The following is a 27,398-nucleotide window of genomic DNA, read 5'->3' as shown; positions in this document are numbered from 1 at the left end:
AGCGCGAAAGGTGGAGCTTGAATTTCAGGAATGTCCCTCGTCGGCGAATGTATTTCAAAGATGGAGGCACAACATGGATTCAGCCAGAGAGCGCTTCGATGGTACACTCAAAAAAAAATTTCATTGGATGAACATGATTTTATCATGCCACCTATATTCCATCTAAACAAACCAAGTTAAGTCAACGAACCTTCATGATGTTATTTGAACACAGTATACATGTGTTGGTTAAACATAATATTAGTATTTGCATTCAATGCATTTACATCTAGTTTAATTTGTATGATTTTTCTTAGTCGGTTTAGTTAAATCAATTTGAGTTTATCCTACATTGGTAGGACATTGGTAGAACAAAATTCCACCTTGACATATCAACTCGTATAGATTTTGTCAGTTATAGTAATTTCAGTGTTGTTGAATGAACTTATGTCAGTCTTGCTGGTTTTATTAGTGTTGTTTTCATTCCTACTGTAGGACAAGAATGTAAAATAACATGCAAATCCAATTGACATTTTTATTTATGCAACAGTGCATTTTTATAAAACACTTTGTCTGCAGTACACATGCAGCCAATTGTACCATTTTAATAAACTGGGAACAATTTTAATACTGGTCACATAAATACAGGTAGTACGGCTGTTAAACAATGAAATGTATACATTTTAAAACACTGGTATGAGATCTGTATTTGCGGAATTGGCAAGAAACAACTGGTATCGGAACATCTTTAAACTCAACAGTTTCTTATGTAATCAACATTTTTGTACTTCTCCAGAAGTAGAAATATTTTAGTCCTGTTAAAAGATTTTTTAACTTGTAAACTAAAAGAACTTGTGAAGACTAAGAAGCAAAAAACAAAAAAATCTGCATAGTAGACTTTTACTTAGCAACTTTACTTCATTAGCTTGTTTTTTAGGAATTGTGCCTTGGACGACAACCTCTGCCCATCCAGATTCATGAGAATCTTCTGCATCACCTCAAAGGTGCATTTGAGGTCTGCTGGGTAACTCAGGTTCAGACAGTAAATTAGTCCAAATAACAATGCACAGGCGTCCCCAATATTTCCTAACTCACGGAGGACCTCCACACCTTCGATCAGGACACCAATGTCCTCTGGCTTATCTTCAGGCTCCGCACCCTCCTTCCGTATGACATACACCCCCATCACAGTTTGCTCCATGGAAGCACTGGCCTCGACGTCTGTGTTCTGCGGGATGTAATGGGTAAAATGTTTTATGCGTGCTTGAAGCTATTACATCATTTCAGCTATGCACATAATAGATTAAAATGGTCAGTCCAAACATACACACTAATAAAACACACCCCAACAAACAAGGGAGGGGCTTCGAAAAAAACCTTTCAACCAATCAGCGCAGTCACGTGACCTTGTGCAATTTGCACGTAGGCGTTTTCCTTACTTAAACATGTTCTGAGGGCAGAAAGAAATATGATTGGTTCACAAAAATGACCAAAGTCCTCGTTACTGGTTTAAGCCCTCAACGGAGCCTTCAAGGCAGCTTCCGCAGTGAAGCAGTTTGAGCTCACCGTTGGTCAGGTGAGTAGCGCAGATATGGTAAGATAGGAAAGAGACCGTTTTTGAATTCAGCTTGAAATGTTTCGAGCATTTAAGTGATGTGTTTTTTCGCGTTTACACATGGCACGACTTTCTTTTTCATGCCAGTTTCACGTATTGGTTACTAAATTTTTTTTCCTTTTTTCAAACCATTGTCGCTTAGGATTGGGGTTAGATTTGTGGTTTTAATCAGATTTTTAAACTGTTATCACCCATAAGGGTGGGTTTGGGTTAGAATGTCATTTAAACATTGGTTTGTACATTTATCTGTCTGAAATTTTAACTGTTTTTGCTTGGGGTTGGGGTGAGGATGTCATTTTATGTCACAAAGTTGTTCTAACCCCAATCCCAAGCAACAATGGTAAGAAAATAGGAAAAACAATTGAATAACCAATACGTGAAACTGGCACGAAAAAGAAAGTCGTGCCACGGACACATGAAAACGCGGAAACACGTCACTTAAATGCTCGAAACATTTCGAGCTGAATTCAACAACAGTCTCTTTCCTATCTTACCATATCTGGGCTACTCACCTGACCAACGGTGAGCTCAAACTGCTTCACTGCAGTAGCTGCCTTGAAGGCTCCGTTGAGGGCTTAAACCAGTAACAAGCACTTTAATTGGTCATTTTTGTGAACCAATCATATTTTTGTCTGCCCTCAGAACATGTTTAAGTAAGGAAAACGCCTACGTGACTGCACTGATTGGTTGAAAGGTTTTTTTCGAAGCCCCTCCCTTGTTGACCCAGGGACACGTCGAACTCTGCAAAATCAGGTCGTGCGCAAGCTTAGTCCCTTATCCAACTCTGGCTACGGTGTGCCAAATCTCTCCTCTGTCTTTTTAGCCGCAGACTGTTATATGTCTCGGTGTTGGAATCCTTTCCATTGAAATAAAGCCACTCAAACACATGGTGAACAGCGCTATTTTTTGTTTTTCGTTGATAGAACTAAAGAGTCTGATCTCTGCAGTTTCATTTTGCAAGTGCGTGAAAGTTACGTGGTCCTATTTCATCAATTGCGCTGAAAATTCAGAGAAGGCTTTAACATATACATGTACAAAACACTGTGCATCTTAATACCAATAGCCCCTTAGCTGTCAGCATTTACAGTGGGTACGGAAAGTATTCAGACCCCTTTAAGTTTGTCACTCTTTGTTTAATTGCAGCCATTTGCTATTGTGAACTGGAAAGTATCTGCAAGAAAGAATGTCAGAGGATCCCCAAATCCAGGTGTGAAAAACTTGTTGCATCATTCTCAAGAAGAGTCATGGCTGTATTAGCTCAAAATGGTGCTTCTACTCAATATTTAGCAAAGGGCCTGAATACTTATGACCGTGTGATATTTCAGTTTTTCTTTAATAAATTAGCAAAAATTTCTACATGTCTGTTTTTTCTGTCAAAATGGGGTGCTGAGTGTACAATAATAAGAAATAAAATTAACTTTTGATTTTAGCAAATGGCTGTAATGAAACAAAGGGGCGGTTTACACTTGGTATTAAGATGTGTTTTCATCAATCAGATCAGAAGTGGACGAGAAAGACACATTACGATTACACCTGGAAATTAAATCTCTCTTTTGTTCACTTTCGACCGCTTTTGTCCTGAATACTTTAAGGGGGTGGTCTGTGAGACGGTGGGCGAGTCTCTCCGCTGTCATTTAAACGCGAGCGTAGGCCTATTCCGTCGACGTCAAAATTCCGTCAACGTCTCATTTTTGTGTTAACGCTTTGACACAGCTCGCCACATGCACGTGTGAGACCAAAGTAATTTTCTTGTGGACTGAATAAAGTTTATGATTTGCATTTTTTTAACAACAAAACCCAGCACCGTGTTTTATTCTTGACGTGATTTTTATATAAGCTTCTGTATAATTGTGAATTGGACTGGATTGAACTTGAAAGCGCGACTCGCATATCCGATAGCGCACGTGCACAGGCAGAGCTTAAACGACTTCATGTTTGCATCTATTTGGCTTAATCGGACAAATGCTCATATGTCAAAATAACTGTCTTTTTGATTTTTATAGTAAACATTTGGTTACTGTACGTCTTAAACAAATAAACATTGTATTGCATTCGATCTTACAATAAGCATAATCTGTCTCTGTCATTAAAGTTAATTAAATATAAAAAAAGAAAATGTTTGTATCTTCATAAATAAAGATTAATCCACATTTACTTAATTTTTTTTGCCAAACATCCTTTGTTTTGAGCTCTGCTATTTGAAATAAGTTTATCATGGAGTTTAGATTTCCTGATCTTTTGCTTAAAGGGAAAGTTCACACAAATTTAAAATTCTGTAAAATTTTGTTCTAAACCTGTACGAATTTCTTTTTTCTGATGAACACGAAAGAAGATATTTTGATAAATGATGGTAAGTACACAGCTGACTATAACCATTGACTTCCATAGTTGGAATAAAAACATGATGGAATTTAATGGATATACCATTAATTGTGTGCTTACCATCATTTATCAAAATATCTTATTTTGTGTTTATCAAAATAAAATATACTTATACAGGTTTAGAACATAAGAGTGAGTAAATGATGACAGAACTTTCATTTTTGGGTGAATCCCTTTAACAGAAATACAGTAGAAATGTTTAAAATTCACCCTTATTATGTTTAGATCTTATAATGCATTCATTCATGCTTTCTTGATACATAGTTACATATCGTTTTATTTAATGGACTATGGACCCCCTAAAGTACATTTGGCCAACCCCTGGCCTAAAATCACTGATACAACGTTAAAAGTATATAATTAAGAATGTTTTTGGCATTTATTTGAGATACATTATGTTTTTATTAATCAAGCAACAGAAACTAATCGTTAGATTAATTGTCCAATTAGTCGTTAGATTAGTCGACTAATCGGAAAAATAGTCGCCCGATTAATCGTTTAATAAATAGTCGTTTACCCCAGCTCTACGCGAGCAGGAGTAATTATGAGTTTATATGGATGCAAACTAATATTATGGCGGAGTCCACTGCTTGTGTAGAAAGTAAACATGCTGCACAGTGTTTTGTTCATATATATGTTAGAGCTTTCTCTGAATTTTCAGCCCAATTGATGAAATAAGATCGCGCACCTTTCACACACTTTCAAAATGAAACTACGGAGATCAGTTGCTTTAGTTTTAACAACGAAAGGCTAAAAATAGCACTGTTCAACGTGTGTTCACGACAGAAGTCAGATAAGACGTAAAACATTGTGCTCAGTACCTCAGATTAGATAAATGGGTGGAGATTAGGCGGTCGCGTGTGGCTGTTTGAACACATTCAACCACATGTGCTTTTACACTATAAAAGCAATCCGATCGAAAGAGGTTTCGACTACCTCCTAATGTGGTCGAAAGTGGACGAGCTCAAAACTTTAACACCGTTTACACCTGGCATTAACGTCATCCACTTGTGATCCAATCGATGAAAACGCATGTTAATGCCAAGTGTAAACAGCCTCAAAGAGTGACAAATTAAAGGGTCTGAATATTTTCTGTACCCACTGTAACCATGTTTAAGCAAACTAAGTTTACCTGCTGTATGTTAACTGACATTAAGAGTCAGACCCTAGGCTGTTGCATCAAAATCTCAACCGGTTGTACTCCTATACACATTTAAATTGATTTTTAACTGATTCACAATGCATCGTTACATCCCTACAAGCAAGGAAATGTCCTCTTTCCAATTCTTTTCCAGCTTCTTTGCCAAACATACATAACTCACCTTATAATACTTCACAAGTTTCTCGTTGTCTTCGTTCAAGTAGATGCACAAGGACTTGAGGACACATGCTCGTCTTGTTTGAATTGTGTCATCCTGAGGGGGGAAAGGAAACTCCTTTAGGCAACTTTATTTTTCAGAGCATTCTTAAAAGGCAACACATGGTGCTTTGCGATTTCTACCCAAAAAGGTTTACCATGTGATATTATTCTTTATGTTAAGATCTCAGCTGACGTGATATAATAACTGCACAGTAGCGGTAGAAAGTAACAAATTACATTTTACTGTACATTGTCATGTTACTGTAATTAGTAGTTTTGTGTACCTGTAACTTGAACATGCCCAGATTTTGGGAATTTAGCTTATTCACCGTATCCCCCAGAGTTAGATAAGTCCATACATACCTTTCTCATCTCCGTGCGTCTGTAACTCTGTCTGATGCAGCCCCCGCTAGCTTAGGTTAGCACAAAGACTGTAAGTGAATGGCTTTAGCTAGCATACTGCTCCCAATAAGTGACAAAATAACGCGAACATTTTTCTATTAATGTGTTGCGAATTGTATATTCACACAGTGTACAAATAACAAGGTGATATGAGACGCAGCCATCTTTTAACAGTATACATACTGGGAACTATATTCTTAGAAGACGAAGCACTGCTACATCGGCGGAGTGATTTGCACAACTCTGACCGAACTCTCTGCCCCTCACCAGGGGCTTCACGGGTGCTGCGAGCAAATCACTCCACCCACGTAGCAGTGCTTCGTCTTCTGAGAATATAGTTCCCAGTATGTATACTATTAAAAGATAGCTGTGTCTCATATGACCTTGTTTTTTGTACACGGTGTGACTATACAAAATCACAACACATAAATAGGAAAATATTTGCGTTATTTTGTCACTTATTGGGAGCAGTATGCTAGCTAAAGCCATTCACTTACAGTCTTTGTGCTAAGCTAAGCTAGCGGGGGCTCCGTCAGACAGTTACAGCACGCACGAAGATGAGAAAGGTATGTATGGACTTATCTAACTCTGGGGGATATGGTGAATAAGCTAAATTCCCAAAACCTGGGCGTGTTCCTTTAAAGGAATAGTCTACTCATTTTCAATATTAAAATATGTTATTACCTTAAGAAGAGTTGATACATCCCTCTATCATCTGTGTGCGTGCAGGTAAGCGCTGGAGCGCGCTACGACACTTCGATAGCATTTAGCTTAGCCCCATTCATTCAATGGTACCACTCAGAGATAAAGTTAGAAGTGACCAAACACATCAACGTTTTTCCTATTTAAGACGAGTAGTTATACGAGCAAGTTTGGTGGTACAAAATAAAACGTAGCGCGTTTCTAAGCGGATTTAATAGAGGAACTATATTGTATGGTGGAACAGCACTTTTGGGAGTACTTTTGGGAGAAAAATCCGCTCCCCTTCTCCCTCTCATAATGGGAGAGGGAGGGTGTTACTGCGCCGAGTCGAAGTACTCCCAAAAGTGCTGTTCTGCCATACAATATAGTTCCTCTTTTAAATCCGCTTAGAAAAGCGATACGTTTTATTTTGTACCACCAAACTTGCTCGTATAACTACTCGTCTTAAATAGGAAAAACGTTGATGTGTTTGGTCACTTCTAACTTTATCTCTGAGTGGTACCATTGAATGAATGGGGCTAAGCTAAATGCTATCAAAGTGTCGCAGCACACCCCAGCGCTTACGTGCACGCACTAAGATGATAGAGGGATGTATCAACTCTTCTTAGTTAAGATAATAACATATTTTAATATTGAAAATGAGTAGACTATTCCTTTAAGTAAGTTTTAAAAACTGCAATTTTACTTTATAGCACATTTGATGCAGAGTAAAAAAAACTACTGCATTGTATGATGGACAGGAGAAAATCTGCCGCTGTAGCACTCCATTCGAAAAAAAGAAGCCAGGGCTGATGCCATTTTTTCAGTGCTAATGATGTTCATAGACTAACACAAGAACTTGTTGCCACTTTCAACTGGAGTTCATAAGCTTTATATTACTTCCCTGTTGATGCCTTTGTAACATGGTGAAAAAGAACATTTAAGTTAAAGAGTTTAGATGTGTGAATTCCATAAAATAAGGCATTATAGTGGTTTGTGTGCTCAGAGGCTCCCCTCCTGTGGCCAGTGACGGTACTGCATATATTGTATTTTGTCCCTCTTTGCTTCCCTTACCGTAGCAGATTTGAGAATCTTTGCTGCGGTTAGGTATGATTTTCAGGGCTCCAACTCATAATGAAATAATTGTGGAAATAATGTGGTTTTTGTGAACATCCTCGATGTGATTGATCATACACATGTATATGAACATATACTTAATAGATTTATTTTGTTAAAATAGTTATTAGGGTGGAAATGTATTTAACCTCATTGTGTGTCACATGTGTAGGCCTCATCTGTGTCTAAAGATATATTGAACAATTATAATATGAGTTGAGTGAATGTGAACTCTCTATCTTCTAGCTTTTATAATGTCTGCAGTACTCAGGTCACCAGCCGGTTTTGATTTATATTTCATTTTTCTATTAAAGGTATGTTACCTTCATGTTTATTTCAATATGAATGTTAAATAGTGATATTTAGCAATCCTTGACATTTTCCTTGTTACTGGTTATGATTGATCACATATTGTGTTATGTGCAAAAGTAATATTGAGTTACAGTTTCATGTTATACGATGTTACCATGTATTTTATGTGAAAAAGACTAGTTTTATTACATGTAGCAGATTTGACAATCTTTGCTGCGGTTAGCTTTTATAATGTCTGCAGTACTCAGGTCACCAGCCGGTTTTGATTTATATTTCATTTTTCTATCAAAGGATAAAAACAAGAAAAACCAACCCCCACGTGTGAGTGTGTTCCGTTTTGCATCCGTCACACTGGTGCCGTGACTGACCTTTTGGATCATTCGATCAGCTCAACGCAGATCGGCCGTGGTTGCTGCTCACTGTTAAGCTTATTGGAGGAACGAATCTTCTATTCAGTGGACAGATTCGGTTTGCCATTAGATCAACTTTTTAATACTACGGATAAGGACAGTATACTCATGCTCACACGTCATAATGGGGACAGTACTTTAGTTCAGTATACATACACAATGCATGAATGCAAGGAACATAGTTTTTCGGCCTTGACAATCGTCGTGATCAAGATTTGATTGCATATAGTGAACTGCCTTTTTGATTAATATTGTTTATATAGTATATACACACACTTTACATTTATTTTGCTCTTCTCATGGACATATCTCAACAGTAATATGGCTGAAAAATATGAGTATGATAATGATTTTGATGCAACATGTTATGGTAACACAGGTTTTTCTAGAGGTAGAGGTACATGGCTATACAGTAGCCCTGAGGGTGGTACTCTTAGCGGCAATTTCAACCATGGTGTTGAAAGATCACACTCGTATGCTAGCAATGGCAGAGGTATAGGGTTAAGTCAGTCTTTAGGGGCTACTCCTGTTGGAAGAGTTAATTCCGGAGGCCCGTACACTTCAACACCAGCCGCAGATAGAGCCGCTTTTGAGCATCTCACAGACATGGTAGGTCAGCTGGGTACACAAATCGGCGAATCAATAGTTGCAAAGCTAATGTCAGCCGGCCTAGTTAATGTAAGCGCCGATTGCCAAACCAGTTCACCCAGTTATGCTCAAATGCCGACACACACAGAACAGTGCTCACATACTCCAGTAATGACTCCACAAGTAACAGTGCACATGAAGTCAGAGCATGATACCTTTAGGGGCGATAGCTCTGATAAATACGGCATTGAGGAATGGGTAGACAGGACAAAAGCTTGCTTAAGAAAGCAGATGTGCCCTATTCAAGATCAAGCTGATGAGATAATGAGTAGGCTCGCTGGAAAGGCAAAGGATATTGTTAAAGTCAGCCTGCGCAGTGATGGTGCGCTTAACATCAGGCAGAACCCTGAGTTAATCTACGGCATTCTTATGCAGTACTTCAGTGATGCACCCTCCTGCTTACCTCTTGCAGACTTTTATGCCACTGTTCCTAGGGCTAAAGAAAATCCTGTAGACTACTGGATTCGACTTAACAAAGCGGCTGATCTGGCAGATAAAGAGTTGCACAGACAAGGTAAACATCTGAATGATATGGGAGAGGAAGTAACACGGATGTTCATTAAATTCTGTCCTGACCCCAGTTTAGCTAACATATTCCGTTGCAAGCCCATTCGTGAATGGAGTGCAAAAGAAATACAGGGTAGGATTGACGATTACCAAAGGGAATTCAGGAGCCGTGAGAATGTTAGTGTGAATTTACGGAGCCACACAAGTACAGTATTCAAAGGTGAACATAATATGTATGATTGCCCCGTGGCAGTGTCACCTGCTCCCCAGATTCAGCCTTTCCATGCTTTGCCAGATGCTGAAGTATGCCGCCAGCTAGAACCTACACTGACAGAGTCTGGTACAACAATCTCGCCCCTGCACTTCCCCTCCGACAGTATCGTCTCAACATGGGCAGCAGGTTGAGAGTCAGTTGCTGACTCGTATGATGGAAATGATGGAGCAGCTCATGGACAGGGTGCAATCCCGTGATGATTCAAATTCAAGGCGCGGACCTAGACAGCAGCGTGGTTTCATCAGAAGTGCCTGCCGAGTCTGTAATGACAACAAACACACTACAGTGACACACTGCATGACAAATAAACTGTGTCTAGCTGGATTGAACCGCTGGAGAGGGCAAGAGATACCAGAGAAAATCGGGACAGTAATATGCAACTCAGCTGTCTATCTCGAGTCGGGCCGTGAGTACTTAGTATGGGGTAAGCTACCCAAATCTGCTTTTGTGTCCCCAGGAAGCGCAGTTATGACCGAGCCTACATCTTCTCACTCTGCTCCCAGAGGCGTCATGGTTGCTAGACTTATCACATCCCTGTGGGGAGACGGATGGGTCCCATTGAAGCTTATCAATACTTCAGGTAGACCAGTAGTACTAAAACGGAATGCAAAAATCGCAGACCTCTATCCATGTGTAGCGCTTGAAGATTTCGAGCAGACTAATTCTGACAGTTCTCACCTGGCAACCTACCACACAAGATTGTCTGAAGATGTGGGCCAAGTGCCATCCGCAAGCAAGCAACTCAAATCGGTCGGTCTGGACAGTCTTGATGTTGACTCTTGTGATGTCTCAGATGCTTGTAGAAAAAGATTGTTAAAGCTGATTGTGAGCTACGAAGACATCTTTTCGCATAACCATCTTGATTGTGGTCAAGCTAAAGGCTTCATACACAGGATTCACCTCTCAGACACCCGGCCATTCAGGCTGCCATACAGAAGAGTGGCACCCAGTCAATATCAGAAACTACGGCAGGTGTTGACTGAAATGGAGGAGAAGGAGATAATTAGGCGATCTACTAGCGAGTATGCATCTCCTCTCGTTTTGGTCTGGAAAAAAAACGGAGACCTGCGCGTGTGCACTGATTTTCGCTGGTTGAACAGGCGAACACTGAAAGATGCGCACCCCCTACCACACCAGGCAGATTGTCTGGCAGCACTTGGCGGGAACACCTTGTTTAGTACAATGGACTTGACGTCCGGGTTCTATAACATGACACTGCACAAAGAGGACCGCAAATTCACTGCATTTACGACACCTATGGGCCTCTTTGAGTATAACAGGTTACCACAAGGCCTTTGCAACAGCCCGGGTAGCTTCATGCGGATGATGACCAGCATTTTCGGGGATGAAAATTTTCTCAGTCTCCTGTGTTATCTGGATGACCTGATCGTCTTTGGGCCTGATGAGAAAACCGCACTAGATCGCTTGGAAATGGTGTTCGGCAGACTCCGCAAATACAATCTCAAGCTGGCTCCAAAAAAATGTTACCTGCTGAGGAAGTCAGTGAAGTTCCTTGGGCATGTTATCGACCAAACAGGGATCTCCACAGATCCAAGTAAAGTCGAAAGCATTACTAAACTGAGCAGTGTGGACTTAATGGAGCCAGATGGCTTAACCCCTTCCCAGAAAAAAATAAGATCGTTCTTGGGAATGGTGAATTACTACCAGCACTTCATTCCAAACTATTCTGCCACAGCCAAACCACTTTTCAGTCTTCTGAAGGGTCAGAAAACTAAGAAAAAGCGCCTGAAGAAGCCGAATCAGAATTGTCAGAACCGGAAGTTGAAGCCCAGTGATTGGACACAAATCCAAGACCAGGCGGTTGAGAGGTTAAAAACATCATTGGTCGAGAGTGCTGTCCTTGCCCACCCGGATTTTAACCGTCCATTCATACTGGCAACGGATGCCTCTCTAGATGGTATTGGGGCTGTGCTCTCACAAGTCCCCGAAGGGGAATCAAAAGCCAGGCCTGTAGCCTTCGCCAGTAAGTCCCTTAGCCGTTCACAGCTAAATTACCCAGTACATCGATTGGAATTCTTGGCATTGAAATGGTCAATATGTGATAAATTTAGTCATTGGCTCAAAGGACACGAATTCACAGTCTTGACCGACAATAATCCTTTGGCCCACATACTTACCAAACCCAAGCTGGATTGCTCTGAACAACGTTGGGTGGCTAAATTGGCTAGCTACAACTTCAGTATAAAGTATGTGCCTGGTCCACAAAACACAGTCGCTGATGCCTTAAGCCGGGTTCCTTTTGTCAAAACGGATGTCACACAGAGATTACTCATGGAGCCATTCGGGGCTCTTCTGGCCGATTCAAAAGGGATGTCTACTGGATCAGTGCAGGAGGCCTTTAAACGTTCGTGTGATTCGGATAGGAGACAGAGAGTCCTTATTTCAGACTTGTCATGCGAGTATAAAACTCAGCAAAATCTTCTGACTATCCCAGAAGTAGACGTCTCTGCTGTACTGAACTCACATGTTGAATGGAACGTCGGTGCCAGGACGCGAGCTATGTCCGTCATTGACCACTTACCTCAGATGATGTCTGTAGGACAGGATACATTACCAGCTTACTCAGAACAGGACCTACGAGAGAAACAGCTCAATGATAGGATTCTGTCTCGAGTCATGTATTATGTTGAACGTCGACGTAGACCTTCGAGGAGAGAAAGAGCACAAGAATCAGCAGCTGTCATTCGGTATCTAAAACACTGGGAGAAACTTGTCATCAGAAATGGCATCTTGTACAGAGTGTCTCGTGACAAGCTATCAAGAATAAAACACCATCAGTTCATAGTCCCAGAGTCTTTGGTGACTGAGATCTTGAGAGGAATTCATGACAGTTGTGGTGATCAGGGTCAGTCACGGAGTGTTAATCTTACAAGACACCGCTTCTTTTGGCTGAACATGGATCATGATGTGAGAGACTATGTGCGCAAATGTCATCGTTGCACTGTAAGCAAGACAACAGATCCTTCTGGTAGAGCTCCCCTAGAGAGTATCTCAACAAGTAGACCACTGGAGCTTGTGTGCATAGACTTTTGGTCTGCAGAGGACTCCACAAATAAGTCTGTTGACGTCTTGGTGATGACTGATCATTTTACGAGGTTAGCACAAGCCTTCGTGTGTAGGGATCAGTCTGCTAAACAGGTCGCCAGAGTTCTGTGGGACAAGTATTTCTGCATTTACGGTCTCCCAGAACGAATTCATAGTGATCAGGGTCCGAGCTTTGAAAGCAGACTAATACGGGAGCTTCTAAGGGTCTCTGGAGTGAAAAAGTCACGCACAACGCCGTATCACCCGATGGGTAATGGAAGTGTGGAACGCTTTAACAGAACTCTCGGAAATATGATACGAGCTCTGTCTCCAGATATAAAGAGGGACTGGCCTAGACGGTTGCAGACACTTACTTTTCTATACAATTGCACAACCCATGAGACAACAGGTTATGCCCCATTTTACTTGATGTTTGGGCGCGTGCCCCGCCTGCCCATTGACGTTCTTTTTCGTTCTGTTCTGAGCGATTCAGACATAACCTGCTGTGACAGGTTTGTGTCTAATTTGACCAAAGATCTGAAAGAAGCATTGCAGATTGCACAAGAACATGCATCAAAGGAGCAGAAAAGACATGCAGAGTTGTATAACCGAAGAGTGAAAGGACTGGTCATTGAGATAGGTGATCAGGTGCTCCTTGCAAATAAAACTGAAAGAGGTAAAAAGAAAGTCGCTGACAGATGGGAGTCGACAGTCTATACTGTGGTTGATTGTAAGCCAGACACTCACACTTACAAGATCTGTAACCCAGCCACAGGTCAGGAAAAAGTTGTTCATCGGAACCTGTTGATGTTAGTGAACTTCTTACCAGTGAACATGGAGTCTTACCTGTCTGATCAGTTTTCAGACATATCCAACTCTTGTTCGAGATCGCATTCCATTCAGTCACTGAGTGAAGTAGAGGTTGAGCCCTTAGAAGGAGATACGGACGTGTCTAAACAGAAAGAGGACAGTTGCAGTAGTGTTGCAGTTGATGGTTCTATGAGGACGAGGGGCAAGTCATTACCCACATGTGAGAGTGCTAATATTGGCAATGTGGATGACTTTGTATCAGTTCAGGAATCTGATAGTAGGACCAGGACCATAAGTTGGGTCTCTGGGTTACCTGTAAGATCTGTCCCAGATGAGTCTGACCAAATCCCAGCTGAAGTTCAGGTAGACCCTCCAGCTAATGTCACTCCTGCTGTACCAGAATGTCACACACCTGAAGGGTCAAGTGCTACAAGGGAGCTTGTTTCTGGTGACAATGCAAGCAGCAGTTCAGATTCACATACAATGAACAGTGGGACAGTCCTGTCTACCCTACCTCGTTCACAGACTTTTACCAACACAATTGTGAATAACACTGAGAATGAACCACAGCATTCTAGTTCGATCACGCAGGTCAGATCACGTTTTGGCCGTATCATTAGACCTGTTGACAGATTAATACATATTATGTCAGTACAGGTTATGGCTCAAGATACGAAACAAAATGTTCAAGCTGTTTGTAAATCAGTACGTAAAGTTTTCTCTGGTTAAGACGCCATTTGTAATGTACAATGGTATGTTGAAATGTTTTTGCTTGTTGGTGTTAAACAATAGTACTGAAGGAACATACCTGATGCATGGGTAGCCTTACAAACTCTGATGGGATTATATGCCTTTGTCTTTTTGTTGAGTAAGGTAATGTACAAATGTGTATGGGAAATATTGTGGAATGTATGTAGATGTTCTACTGTCAGTAGCTGTTGGGAGAGCTTAGCGCTACTCTCTCATCACTTCATCCTTATGGGATAATAGTATTTTTGACGCTCCTTTAACAGGATATTGTTCCCATTTTGAATTTTTTTTTTTTTCCCCACAAGTTTATGATCTGTTGGTGATACTCCACCTGCCATACCATTATTTTATGTAATTCAGTGGGGGTGGATGTAACATGGTGAAAAAGAACATTTAAGTTAAAGAGTTTAGATGTGTGAATTCCATAAAATAAGGCATTATAGTGGTTTGTGTGCTCAGAGGCTCCCCTCCTGTGGCCAGTGACGGTACTGCATATATTGTATTTTGTCCCTCTTTGCTTCCCTTACCGTAGCAGATTTGAGAATCTTTGCTGCGGTTAGGTATGATTTTCAGGGCTCCAACTCATAATGAAATAATTGTGGAAATAATGTGGTTTTGGTTTGTGTGTGGTTGTGGTGAACATCCTCGATGTGATTGATCATACACATGTATATGAACATATACTTAATAGATTTATTTTGTTAAAATAGTTATTAGGGTGGAAATGTATTGAACCTCATTGTGTGTCACATGTGTAGGCCTCATCTGTGTCTAAAGATATATTGAACAATTATAATATGAGTTGAGTGAATGTGAACTCTCTATCTTCTAGCTTTTATAATGTCTGCAGTACTCAGGTCACCAGCCGGTTTTGATTTATATTTCATTTTTCTATCAAAGGTATGTTACCTTCATGTTTATTTCAATATGAATGTTAAATAGTGATATTTAGCAATCCTTGACATTTTCCTTGTTACTGGTTATGATTGATCACATATTGTGTTATGTGCAAAAGTAATATTGAGTTACAGTTTAATGTTATACGATGTTACCATGTATTTTATGTGAAAAAGACTAGTTTTATTACATGTAGCAGATTTGAGAATCTTTGCTGCGGTTAGCTTTTATAATGTCTGCAGTACTCAGGTCACCAGCCGGTTTTGATTTATATTTCATTTTTCTATCAAAGGATAAAAACAAGAAAAACCAACCCCCACGTGTGAGTGTGTTCAGTTTTGCATCCGTCACACCTTTCCTCTCCCATTACATCTCAGAGCTCAATTTACTGATAATGACATGCTTTACATCTTTACCAACTTAAAGTACAACACAAAATAAACACACTATAACATTTATAGTAACAATACTTTGTATCTGGGTCATTTACAGGTGCTAAAATCCCAAGTGAGACCCCTGTGCTGCATATCTATCTTACAGTGGATTACCCGTAATACACAGAGCTCAGCACTATTCCACTTTGCAAAAGCAGAGCACAAAGCAAGGACAGAATCAGAGAAGATAAACTGCTGAACACAGGGACAACACAGTGAGACTTCCTTCAGGAGAATCAAATAATTTGTTGCTATGTTGCTGTCCCATGCTCAGCAGTGTATCTCTGTTCCTTCAAAAAGGGGAGAGTGCTGACCACTGTCTACTGCAGGTAACACTTATTAGTAGGCATAACAGGTACAGTATCTCTTAACACCCCACTTAAATTTTGTGTTTTAACTTTAAAAAGGAATATGAATTCAATTATAAAATTGTACCCTATTGAATATTTTAGATGTGGGTCAATGTTTTATTTTTATTGCAATTTTAATTCATTAGATGGGTCATTTTATTTAGATACAATTTGTATGGTACCTTTAATTGAGTACAGTGTTTCCCCTACCATTATATAAGGGGGGCGCCACGCCACGCAGGATCTTTTGACATTGTAAAGGTGTGTGTGTGTGTGTGTGTGTGTGTGAGAGTGAGTGAGTGAAAGAGAGAGAGAAAAAGAGAGAAAGGTAAGAATGGTGCCCACGTTGAGAAAACTTAATAGAAGACTAAAGTATGTCACTCATCTAATTACAGTATGTTAACTGGATAACACTGGATATAACTCATTGTATAGTTTAGTAAAATAATGTATTTTGATTACATAAATCAAACCTAACTATATGATTGTTTTACTAGCTGCTGACCAGCATAGGGAATCTCTATGGCTAATTTCTAAGACATGTTGCTGATGCAGTACTGTGTGTTGTACCCTTTCTTGATAATTAATTATTTTGGGGTAGCCTATCTTATGCCTAGAATTATTCAAGGAGGTTGATTCTTTTAACTTCCTTCAAAGTTTGATCAATTGTGCATAATGACATGTGCAACAAATGGATATAGGGTTTCAAACTCATAGACTTGCATCATTTAAGACGCTCTTTTTAAAATATTTTGGGTGAACCTCTGACACAGATTTAAAGCTGAAACTTATCAAATCATAGCAGAAGTCCAGAGTGTCATTGAAACACACATGGCTTTGCTGTCATCAGTATTAAACATGTTACCCTTCTAAGTACCCCTCCCCACAGAGCTCCCACATAACAAATCACAATTTAACCCCTGTATATACATACCCAACCAACCCCCCCCCCCCCCCCCCCAAGATGTAAACCTAGGGGAAACACTGGAGTAGAATATTTTAGTATTCTTTTCAGCTGTGCTGTACACGCTGTTGTAAAGAACAGTGAATTATAAAAAAAACAGTGTATAACCATAAATCAACACATTTTCAGACAAACCTTGGAAGTCTCCACCATGACATTTCTTATTTTTCTTCCAGCTGCTCCACCTTTGCATTCAAATATCTCCATCAGACGTGGAGAGTACTGGTCAAGAGCAGCACAGAACGTAGAAATTAGAGGTAAAGTTGATATGCGATGGAACTCCCTATCGATCTGGAAAACATTAATGCACGTCACTAACCCTGTCAGAACATCATAGATTAAAAAACCTAAGCACACACAGAACAATCACCTCTTTCGCAGTGAACAGAGCTGGCCATCTGCTCTTGAAGTCTGCAATCAAAGGCTCTCCTTTAAGGATTTCTTGCCTCCTGTATGAGAAAGTCTTCTCCATTTTCAACTTCACGATATGCTCATTGTTCCTCTTCTTGATTTCTGAAAGCAGTGTGACCCTGCCCATCTCCAGACTCTCAGTGGTTTCTCCTTTTGGATGCTGTGGACAGTAATTGACTTCTGCCCTTCTGGGTTTTTTGACATTCGATGCTGCCAAGCGCTTGTCTTGGTTCTTGTTCTTTAGTGAATTTATCGTCACTTCAGGGCATCCTAGGCCTCTCAGTTTCGACCGGAGGTTGGCCATTTTGTATTTAAGGCTTATCTTCCAGCCATAACAGCCATTGAAGGATCCTTGCTCTCTCAGACAGGGATGCTTTTTTACAAGTGCTTCTGCAACGTCATTAAGATCCTTGTCAGTTGGATAGGCTTTGAATTTAATAATGTCTTCAGACAGTCGTTCCAAAATGTGAGATTTCAGCTTTGGTGGTGGGCTCAAATAAGTTCCACTAGCATTGCATTCAGCATTGGCTGTTTCCAGTTGCAGTTCAGACTCATAGTTGAATGGAGGGACTGTAAAGACACTTGGCCACTTGCACAGCCGTGTAGATGGCGATGACCCTGATGATGAAGCAGGCTCTGTATTATCCGTGTCAACCGAGGAGACTGATGAGGAATCAGTAAGGCTCTGGACTGCTTGAGGTTGACGTATCAAGTCATCTTCTGAAGAACTTTGCAAGTAGATCACCTTTAAAGTCGCTATGTCATCAATTTCAAAGATCACAGACAGATTTATGAACTCCTTTCCAAAATCATCATCTTCATATTGAAGACGGAAGTTTTGCTCTATACCAAAACTTGTCTTTATAGTCTGGTACAATTCTTCCACGGAGCCTGGTTTCCCTGCTGGCAGGATTAGCTTTCTGGAATCATTTTCACCTAGAATGATCCTCAGTCTCATAGGATGGCTCATGGTGGAGACCTGAACAGACACATAAAAAGCAAAAAACAAACTTTTATGACAAACTGTGCCTTATAATGTTAATCTATTTGACAGGTGCATGTACACACATCCTGACATGTCCCTCAGCAGGAGTGAGAGACTAATATTTTAGTTTACTTTTTCCACTTTGTTTTTTAAGTTTAATAATTGCAACATCTTTCCGGAAGTCAACGAATCCAGTCAACTAACCGTGTTAAATTACTGGTATTTCAACATTCCTGAAATAATCGTGATGATAATTTCCCCATAATCGAGCAGCCCTACATAACACATTAGTATACAAACCCCATAACGAAATTTTACAACTGTAAAAACTACATAATTTCACAGCATTAAAACATCAACACCATGAGGACACCCCACAACAAAACATTAAGATGAGCACTAAGTTTAAGCATGATGGGTACATGACTGGGTTGATTATGGGGGAAAATACTTACAAACTTCCTTGTTAGTCAAATTTTCTATGTAAGTTGATGTGTCTCTTCAAAGAAACCAGACGCAGACCTCCCACTGAATAGGCAGCTAACGGGTAGTCATCAAGTAGTTCCCCATGCCCAATCAGAGCCACCTCTTTCACATGTAATGTGTCCAGTTCAAATGCTCTAAAATGCTCTCTATACCAACTGGAGAACTTTTTCACAATAAAATGTATCTGGCCTTGCAAAATACATATCTGCAGAATTTCAGCTAACTCTGGTAGACCAAATAATTGCCCATGGACAAGAATCATTCCCTTGTTGTAATTCATACCATTGTATGAAACACAGTTTGTAATCTGGACATTGTTCTCATGTGGTAATCGTTGCTTAATAGCAGCTGCAATGTCACTTTGCAAAACATCTACTGGTATTGATGAGACATGTGTTACCGCCACAGGTGTCCTATGATCAACAGAGTGCAAGTCGGAGGCAATCACAAGCTGATGTTTTCTGGCAAGCGTGAGAGGTATGTTTTTAAAACAGTTGGTATGGCGAGCAATTTGTTTTAAGACACTATGTTTTGCCTCAAATCTTAATGTCAATGTATGGCGATGTTCATCAATTTTGCACTCAAGGTAAGATATTGACTCAGCAGTGTGGACAGGGGCTACAACAAGCTCCACTATGTCTTTGAGATCCAAAACAACATGCCATGCAGGTTCATCCTCCGGCAAAAGTGGACCAATGATTAGAGGCAACAATCGAAGCAGAGCCCAATTCTCGTGTGCGTTTCCACCAATGCTTTTTTTTACTGAGAAAGTCTGTGGTATTGTGTGAGGCTTATTTGTTTTATCTGCCCATTTATACTCAAAAGTCTGGATCAAATTGTTAAGTTTTTCTAAACTGAAATACTTTTTTTGAAATCAAAAGAGAAAAACAATATGCTAGCTCTACAGGTATTATGCCCTCAAATAGATCATGGGCAAGATCAGGAGGGTAGCCTGCAGTAACATGAAAATGGGAGAGATTCTTACTCAATACACAGTCACGTTTAACACCACAGCATGCACTTTCTTTTTCCAATGCACACTTCAAATGTGCATCATGGAGCTCCCGCGTTCTAAGCTCAAAACGACTAGCTGTCATCAACTGAATTTCTGTTTTCTTAGCTGTACAGAATCTACAGAAGTATTCACCTGAAAAACTTTCTACAAAACCTGCCAGGCCATGGGCTCCCAGGTTATCAGCTACAACACAACTCACCGTGCCTTTGATACACTCATTCAACTGACTGATGAACACACCATGTTCCTCCAAAATTACCAGATCTTTCAAAAGTGGATTCAACACTTCTTGGAAACCAAATTTCCTCAAATCATCACTTTTACAAAGAACAGCCAAATAAATTGATGAGAGCGCAGAATGAGAGCCAGGCGGGAAATTGTCTAAAACCCAGTACACCCCACAAAGCTTATGCTTCTTGCGCGAAGTCCCAAGAGGATTACAAACCTCAAACTCATCAATATAAAGTTTAATCGAAATTCTCAACTTCTCAACCGCTAGAAAGCCATTTCTTTTATAATTTTCACCATCTCGAAAAGACCTGTAAACTTGTTGATCACCATGCAAAGCTTCTCTGCTTTCTTGAGCTATGTGTTCTTCAATCACTTTATCCAGTAATTTATTGTGACTCAGTATTTCCTGCAATAACTGTAATAATGGAACATACTGAAACGACCTTTTTTGTTCTACTGATAAAAAGTACTCAACAGGCTCTACAACTCTAAAATGTACCTTGTAATATTGCTTTCTTTTATAAGATGTGGCAAGAGGGCTGCACTTTTCAAAACTCTTAGTGACAGGGTGAGAAACACACACAGAATTAGCAAGTTCTTCGACAACTGCCTGACCGATATTGAGGTTATGCTTTTTAAAAATGTCAGCAATTGCACACTTTGTGACAGGTACACTAGCTAAACTTAAAAAATGTAACTCCTCCAATAACTCATCTAATCCTTTTGCTGGAATATGAAATATATGTTCTAATTTTAACAATATTGCTGCTATTTTCCGCTCAATTACTTCTGGCAGATTTTCAACAGCCTCGCTATCACTTTCTGTCACTGTCTCAGCCTCAACTTCATCAAATGACACATCAGTAGTACAGCTAGCCCCCGCAATATCAGAGGCTTCTGATACTTGGGCGCGGTTCACAAACTGAACTACACTGGTTTTAAAATCTTTTAGTGTGTGTGGATGATGCTTCCTCTTTTTGTGTGTGTAAAATGTACTGTAAATATTTGTCTGGAAAGAGCATCCAAGAAATACACAACCAACTGTCTCACAACTATGCAGATGTGTCCCAATATGAACAAAAAAATCTCTTTCAGTAGAGAGGTCACTACATTCACATACCTCACATTTAAATGTAACTGAATTCAAAGCAGTCTGTGTAGGTTGCGATGAATGCGCTTTATAGACATGGGTGTGGAGTCCAGTCCACGTCCTGAATGTGCATGGACAATTTACATATATGCATTGATATTGTTGGCCTCTCGCATAATGATGATGTAGTTTATAATGTTTAAGTAATTTGTACCTTGTACTCTCTCTGGTGGGACAATGTTTGCACTGCCACATACACGTCACTGAAAGAAAAAGAACAAACGGTTAGCATATTACTTTTTAAGCGCTATATTTCTCCAATAATAATATCTGGTCCTCAAAGTCTCCCTCGTTTTAAAGGAAACTACGACATTAACAGTCTTTAGTATGGGTTTGTCAAATATTGCTTTAACTTAGGCTGCATCCAAATAACCACACTTGCGGTCTTTGCACTTGACCACTTACATGACGTATTTCCTGCATTTTGCCCAAGTGTTCTAGAAGGCGTTAAGATCACAAGTGTGCATGTAAAAATGATTCACCCGATAGGACACACTTACCAAGTGTTAAAATGTCAATCGAGGTAGTGGCAGCAATTTGCACCAAAACGTATTAGTTTTTAATTTAGAGGTCACTACATTCACATACATCACATTTAAATGCATGCAGTAAGTAGGGGTGTGCCGGTTTCAGAATTGGTGATGACGGTTATGAGGTGAGTCAAATGTGACGGTCGTAACATAACCATCGGTGGGGGAGCGTTTTGCTCGTTTAAATGCTCGTGGATTGATGCGAAAGTGTCGTTTTACCTAAAATCATGAATGTGATGCCAAGTGTGTTTTAAACAGTAATGACTTTGAGCAATTTAACGGAAAGCAATGAAATATTTAAAAACACACTGTTGCCAGAAGACTGCGCTGTCACTCTCTACCCAGCATACATGAATCCTCTATCTATTATTTTAATAATCTTTAGAGAAACAGATCTGTGCCATGGGCTTTTTATGTCTATAATTGTGTCTATCTCTGTCACTACACAGACCAGAACAGCACAAAAACAATGTGGATTAAAAAACGTCTTGAAGAGGTTTTGCTCATAAATGCATGTAAAATAAAGTAATGTGAACTTGAGATTTTTATACTGTTATTAAACTGCACAGTATGCGCTGCAAACGCAGTCGGTGTAAAAGCACAATGGAAACGCGCGGAAAACACTCTCTGCATACGCGCTGCTCAGTGCTCACGCTTGCGATGTGAAACCGGCGTATGTATAAACTAGACACTGATAGGCTACTTGCTCTACGTTTATTTAAAATTAACAGCAAGACAACTAGCAGTGAATGTGCTTTCAGGAGAGTTAGTAGATTAGCATGAGAAGATTTGAACTTGAAAAACGGAGTGTACTGACGCCTTTCCACGGTTAAAACAACATTCCTTCTCATGGTCATTCATGTTTATTTGATGCTATAAATTAACTAGAAGGAAGAGATGATTTGAAAGGTGAGACTGTGTTTAATATGTTTAATCTTAAAAGAAACCGAAAAGTAACCTGGTCTGTCCTGTATGTCAGCGCGTTGGCATGACTCGTACTCGCTCCTCCCCTGGTAGTAACTCCTCCTTTATTTTTTCGTACATTATCAGAAATAATCGGTAAAGCTAATCTTTCTTTTAGAAATCTGATTAAACTAAAGACTCTGAGATATAAAGGATGTAATACTACTCTACATGTACCCCAGATTAACATCAGAAATGCAAAAACAGCGAGTGTTATGTGAGCCTTAGGGCCCTATTTTAATGATCTAAGCGCATTGTCTAAAGCGCACAGCGGAACGTCTAAATGGGCGTGTCCGAATCCACTTTTGCTAATTTGACGACGGGAAAAATGGTTTTTGCGCCAAGCGCATGGTCGAAAAGGGTAGGTCCTACTGTAATGGGAGTATTTTGGGCGTAACGTGCAGTAAACCAATGAGAGTCTCAGCTCTCATCCCCTTTAAAAGCAAGTTGCGCTGGCGCTATGTCTAATCCCTATTTAGATAACGGACTTTGTAAACTGAAAAACTAAGCGGAGGTAGAAGATCCCCAGTTTAAGATTAATGTTAAATAATTGTGTTGTTTTTCACTTGAATTGAAATTGTTATTTTTTTATTAAAACCTTTAAAACCCGTTTTCTTTAGTCATGGAAGTAAAAAGCAGGCTTGTAATTGCTTTAAATGTATGGCTATCCAATATCATCAAAAAATAATTTACAAGTATGTAAGATAAGGTTTGTACTCTAAAAATACTTTATTTGTAACAAACAGGAGATAAAGAATTTACTAACGGCTCTCCTCACGTTTCAGCACTTTGGACAGCGGTTTTTTTTTAGCAAATAGTTTTTTAAGCATTACTTAAAAATGTTTCTCATCTCACCATATCCACAGTTACAGAGTTATCATATACAATAAATCCGTGAGGCATTAAAAAAAACATTTAAAAACAGACGCATTTGTTCAGGTGCAGGTGAAGCAGCTCTTTGCGCCTTCTAACGTCTCATAATTAGTCCTCATTTATGTCCAAGAGACTCTTTATAATCTTTTATATTCAATCCTTTAATCTTTCATATTTAAATGCATTTTTGTGTTGCTGCGCATTCATGTACCTTGTGATAAGCAAACCCGCGTTGTCCTCCCGTGTATAGGCGCATTTTACTAATGCGCTCTTTAAATAACATAAAACACATTGCGCCATTGACTTTAGACTTTAGACCAGGTTTTTGTTGGTCAATGGCGTAGTCTATTTTAGTTGCCTCAAAATAGCAACACGCCAACAATGCGCCTGAACACACCTCGTTTTTAGACCAGAACGCCCATGGGCGCAAAAGGGGGCGCAAATGCATTTGCTATTTAAACAACGCGGCGCTAAACGTGAAAATTAGGGTGGAAACTAGCGAAAGACACTTGCGTCGCGCATTGCGCTGCATTGCGCCGGGTGTAAGATAGAGCCCTTAATGTTGTTTTAATGTTATAAAAGCAGTTACAGATGTTTTACAAAATACATAATGTTTGCACCAATTAAATGTGGAACACTTTCCGTTTTACTACCAAAATATGTAAAATCCATTTATTAACACACAGTTAAAAGTTTCCACGACATCTCGCGAGGTTTGGGCAAAAGTTTCATATATATATATATATATATATATATATATATATATATATATATATATATATATATATATATACACATATAGAACATGATGCATGACGGGATACCCTTAGCCTTGAAGCGGTACTGTGGGTTTAGTGTGCGATGAGGGCACTGCATTTTGTCAGTTTTAAGACATGGGACAGTCCTGCGCACTTACTTCATGTCGCGTGCACGCGCTCTCCAGTGGCCAAGACCGCAAGTGTGGGTATTTGGGCGCAACCTTACTCGTTCACATGCGTATTAATAATGAAACCGTGTATTTGCGCCTGCACGGCAGATTAACAACACTGGACCGTATACGGCATGGCAGTAGTTCACTCGCGACGATCTCAAAGAAGTAAACACAATTGATTAATCTCTGTGTCCCTGCTTCCCTCTAGGACCTACATTACAGTTTAAGATTTTTAAACTTGTAAATAATTAAGCAAATCACGATTTTCTTACCGCAAGCTTGTCTCTCCACTTCACATCTCAAAACAAACCCCCCGCACTTGTCAATCACCTCTCTCGAACAACCACTCAAATTCCATCAAACCCCAGTGAGGGCGGTACTTAACTCACACGAACCAATAGAATAATAAAACACCTAACTTGTTGGTTGTATGCCACGTTTTCCACATGTACATTTCAATCAAACTTGTAATATGCACGAACTAAATAAAACCGAATACATTCAGATAATCAATGATTAAAAAGATATATTAACTCCATAAATACATTAACTTACCATGTATTTTATGAGGTACACCTCTCAAAGCATGGGGACAGAACTTGTTCGAAATTGACTTACCTGTAGAAATAAAATAATTAAAATCGTCTCGGTTACGGATGTAACCCTCGTTCCCTGAAGGAGGGAACGGAGACGTCACGTCGTGACCGACGAATTGGGAACTCGCTTAGAGGGACCAATCTGCTTCGAATACTACTAAAACGCCAATGAACTTGGCATTGAGATATTTGCATAATGCTGGCGCCGCCCCGCCAGGTGCGTATATAAGCAGCAGGTGCAAATAGGAAAATTAGCTTCTTTTTCGCTGAGAAAGCCGGAAAGTGTGACCAGCCGTAACAGCAGGTGGCAGCACCTGTGGCGACGGGACGTGACATCTCCGTTCCCTCCTTCAGGGAACGAGGGTTACATCCGTAACAGAGACGTTCCCTTTCAGTCGGTCACTACGACGTCACGTCGTGACCGACGAATTGGGAATCCCTACCAAAACGCCACTAGGGGCTGACCTCTTCCAGTGTCTGCAGAAAATCCTCCAAATTCCCCTAGGGGACATGGAGAAATAGGATAGGGCAGAAAGGCCGGGCACTAGATGTTCCTTTAACCCACAGAAGTGCCAGCGACTGGGAAGCGCCCTACCTGAGCGGGATAGGAACGCTGCGGAAGCCACCGCCCCTCTTAAGGGCTAATGGTGGACGATAAGAATAAAGACAGCCGTGGCTGTGTAAGCAAAGCAGTGCTCTGCTAAGGGAAACGTGGGCTGGTAGGATTAACCCCACGGAAAAATACTCACAAAGGAACCCGGTGGGACACAATGTGGAGCCCGAGCCAACACGTAGGTTCGCGAGGATACAGCTAGTGAAGGCTGACAGCCAATGCTCCGCAACAAAGGCTGCCAAGGCAGCGGAGGAAGAACAATTCAAACCATTACGCATTTTTGTTCTGAAGGCCTTCCATACTGACACAGTTATGAAGCATCAGTCGGAGGCTGCAAGCCGACCTGCGAGTCTGCTCTCCGTGCCCTCCCTGGTGAGGAAAGAACACGAGAGGATACAGGCTCGATACGAACACTGTAAAATCTAATGAACGTATTAGGTGTCGCCCAACCAGCAGCTCTACAGATGTCTGTTAGCGAGGAACCACGAGCTAAAGCCCAAGATGAGGCAACACTCCGTGTGGAGTGTGCTCTCAAATTAAAGGGGCAAGGAATACCCTGAAGATTATAAGCCAGGGTGATAGTATCAACTATCCAATGAGACATCCTCTGCTTAGTGACAGCTTTCCCTTTCTGCTGGCCACCATAACAAACAAAGAGCTGGTCTGAGGTCCTGAGGCTTTGCGTGCGATCCACGTAGAGTCGCAGTGCGCGTACGGGGCACAACAAAGCCATGGTTGGGTCTGCGTCCTCCGGAGGCAGCGCTTGCAAGCTCACCACTTGATCTCTGAAAGGAGTGGTGGGAACTTTGGGCACGTAGCCTGGTCTGGGCCTCAATGTTACGCTCGAGGCAGCAGGACCAAACTGAAGGCACGAATCGTCAACAGAGAATGCATGTAAATCCCCTACTCTCTTCACTGAAGCCAATGCTAGCAGGGTCAGAGCTTTCATTGATAAAAGCTTCAGACTCGCAGACTGCAAAGGCTCGAACGGGGGGGCCTGAAGGGCTTTCAGCACCATGGACAGGTCCCAGGGAGGAATAGAAGGAGGGCGCGAGGGGTTTAGCCTACGAGCGCCTCTTAAAAATCTAATAACCAAATCATGCTGGCCAACTGATCTGCCGTTGATAAGTGAGTGATGAGCAGAAATAGCAGCGATATCAACTTTAATGGTGGAGGGTGACAGCCTACCGTCTAACCTATGTTGAAGATATAAAAGCACGATGTTAATAGGGCATTCTCTGGGGTCCTCGCGTTGCGAAGAGCACCAGGTGACGAAAAGGTTCCATTTAAACGCGTAAGCCCGTCTTGTGGACGGAGCTCGAGCCGCGTCGATTGTGTTAGATACCGCTTGCGGTAAATCACCTAAACCTTGCGCGCGCTCAACGACCACACATGGAGATCCCACAGGTCGGGGCGCGGGTGCCATAATGTGCCCCCTCCTTGAGAAAGAAGGTCCTTCCTCAGGGGAATCCGCCAGGGAGGGGCTGTCGCGAGGAGCATTAACTCTGGAAACCAATTCTTGCTCGTCCAATATGGGGCGATCAGTAAAAGGCTCTCCTCGTCCTGCCTGACTTTGCACAGTGTCTGTGCGATTAAGCTCACTGGGGGGAATGCGTATTTGCGCATCCCCCGAGGCCAGCTGTGTGCCAATGCGTCCACGCCGAGGCTGCCCTCGGTT

At 40.9% G+C, this 27,398-nt stretch overlaps 1 protein-coding gene across 1 annotated transcript; it reads right to left on the bottom strand.

The window, feature by feature from the left end:
* Positions 1 to 582: 582 nt before the first annotated feature.
* LOC135745443 (uncharacterized) lies at positions 583 to 25,113 on the bottom strand. Its single transcript, XM_065263746.1, has 6 exons — positions 25,067 to 25,113; positions 21,369 to 21,417; positions 17,307 to 18,326; positions 17,072 to 17,227; positions 5,299 to 5,391; positions 583 to 1,207 (listed from the first exon to the last, which is right to left on the bottom strand). Exons 3-6 carry the CDS (start codon positions 18,315 to 18,317, stop codon positions 893 to 895), a joined length of 1,575 nt encoding a protein of 524 aa, XP_065119818.1. The 5' UTR covers positions 18,318 to 18,326; positions 21,369 to 21,417; positions 25,067 to 25,113; the 3' UTR covers positions 583 to 892.
* Positions 25,114 to 27,398: the final 2,285 nt, after the last annotated feature.

This window comes from Paramisgurnus dabryanus, chromosome 12, assembly GCF_030506205.2.
Source record: "Paramisgurnus dabryanus chromosome 12, PD_genome_1.1, whole genome shotgun sequence".
NCBI classification, from domain to species: Eukaryota; Metazoa; Chordata; class Actinopteri; order Cypriniformes; family Cobitidae; genus Paramisgurnus; species Paramisgurnus dabryanus.
Note: the sequence above shows the minus strand (reverse complement) of the source record. Positions and strands in the feature narration are given on the sequence as shown.

Coding starts and splice junctions, on each gene's coding strand:
- LOC135745443 (XM_065263746.1), bottom strand. CDS start 18,317: ATGAGCCATCCTATGAGACTGAGGATCATTCTAGGTGAAAATGATTCC. Junction 5,392..17,071: donor TCATGGTGGAGACTTCCAAG/GTTTGTCTGAAA, acceptor TTCCCCCCTCAG/GATGACACAATTCAAACAAG. Junction 1,208..5,298: donor AACTTGTGAAGTATTATAAG/GTGAGTTATGTA, acceptor TACATCCCGCAG/AACACAGACGTCGAGGCCAG.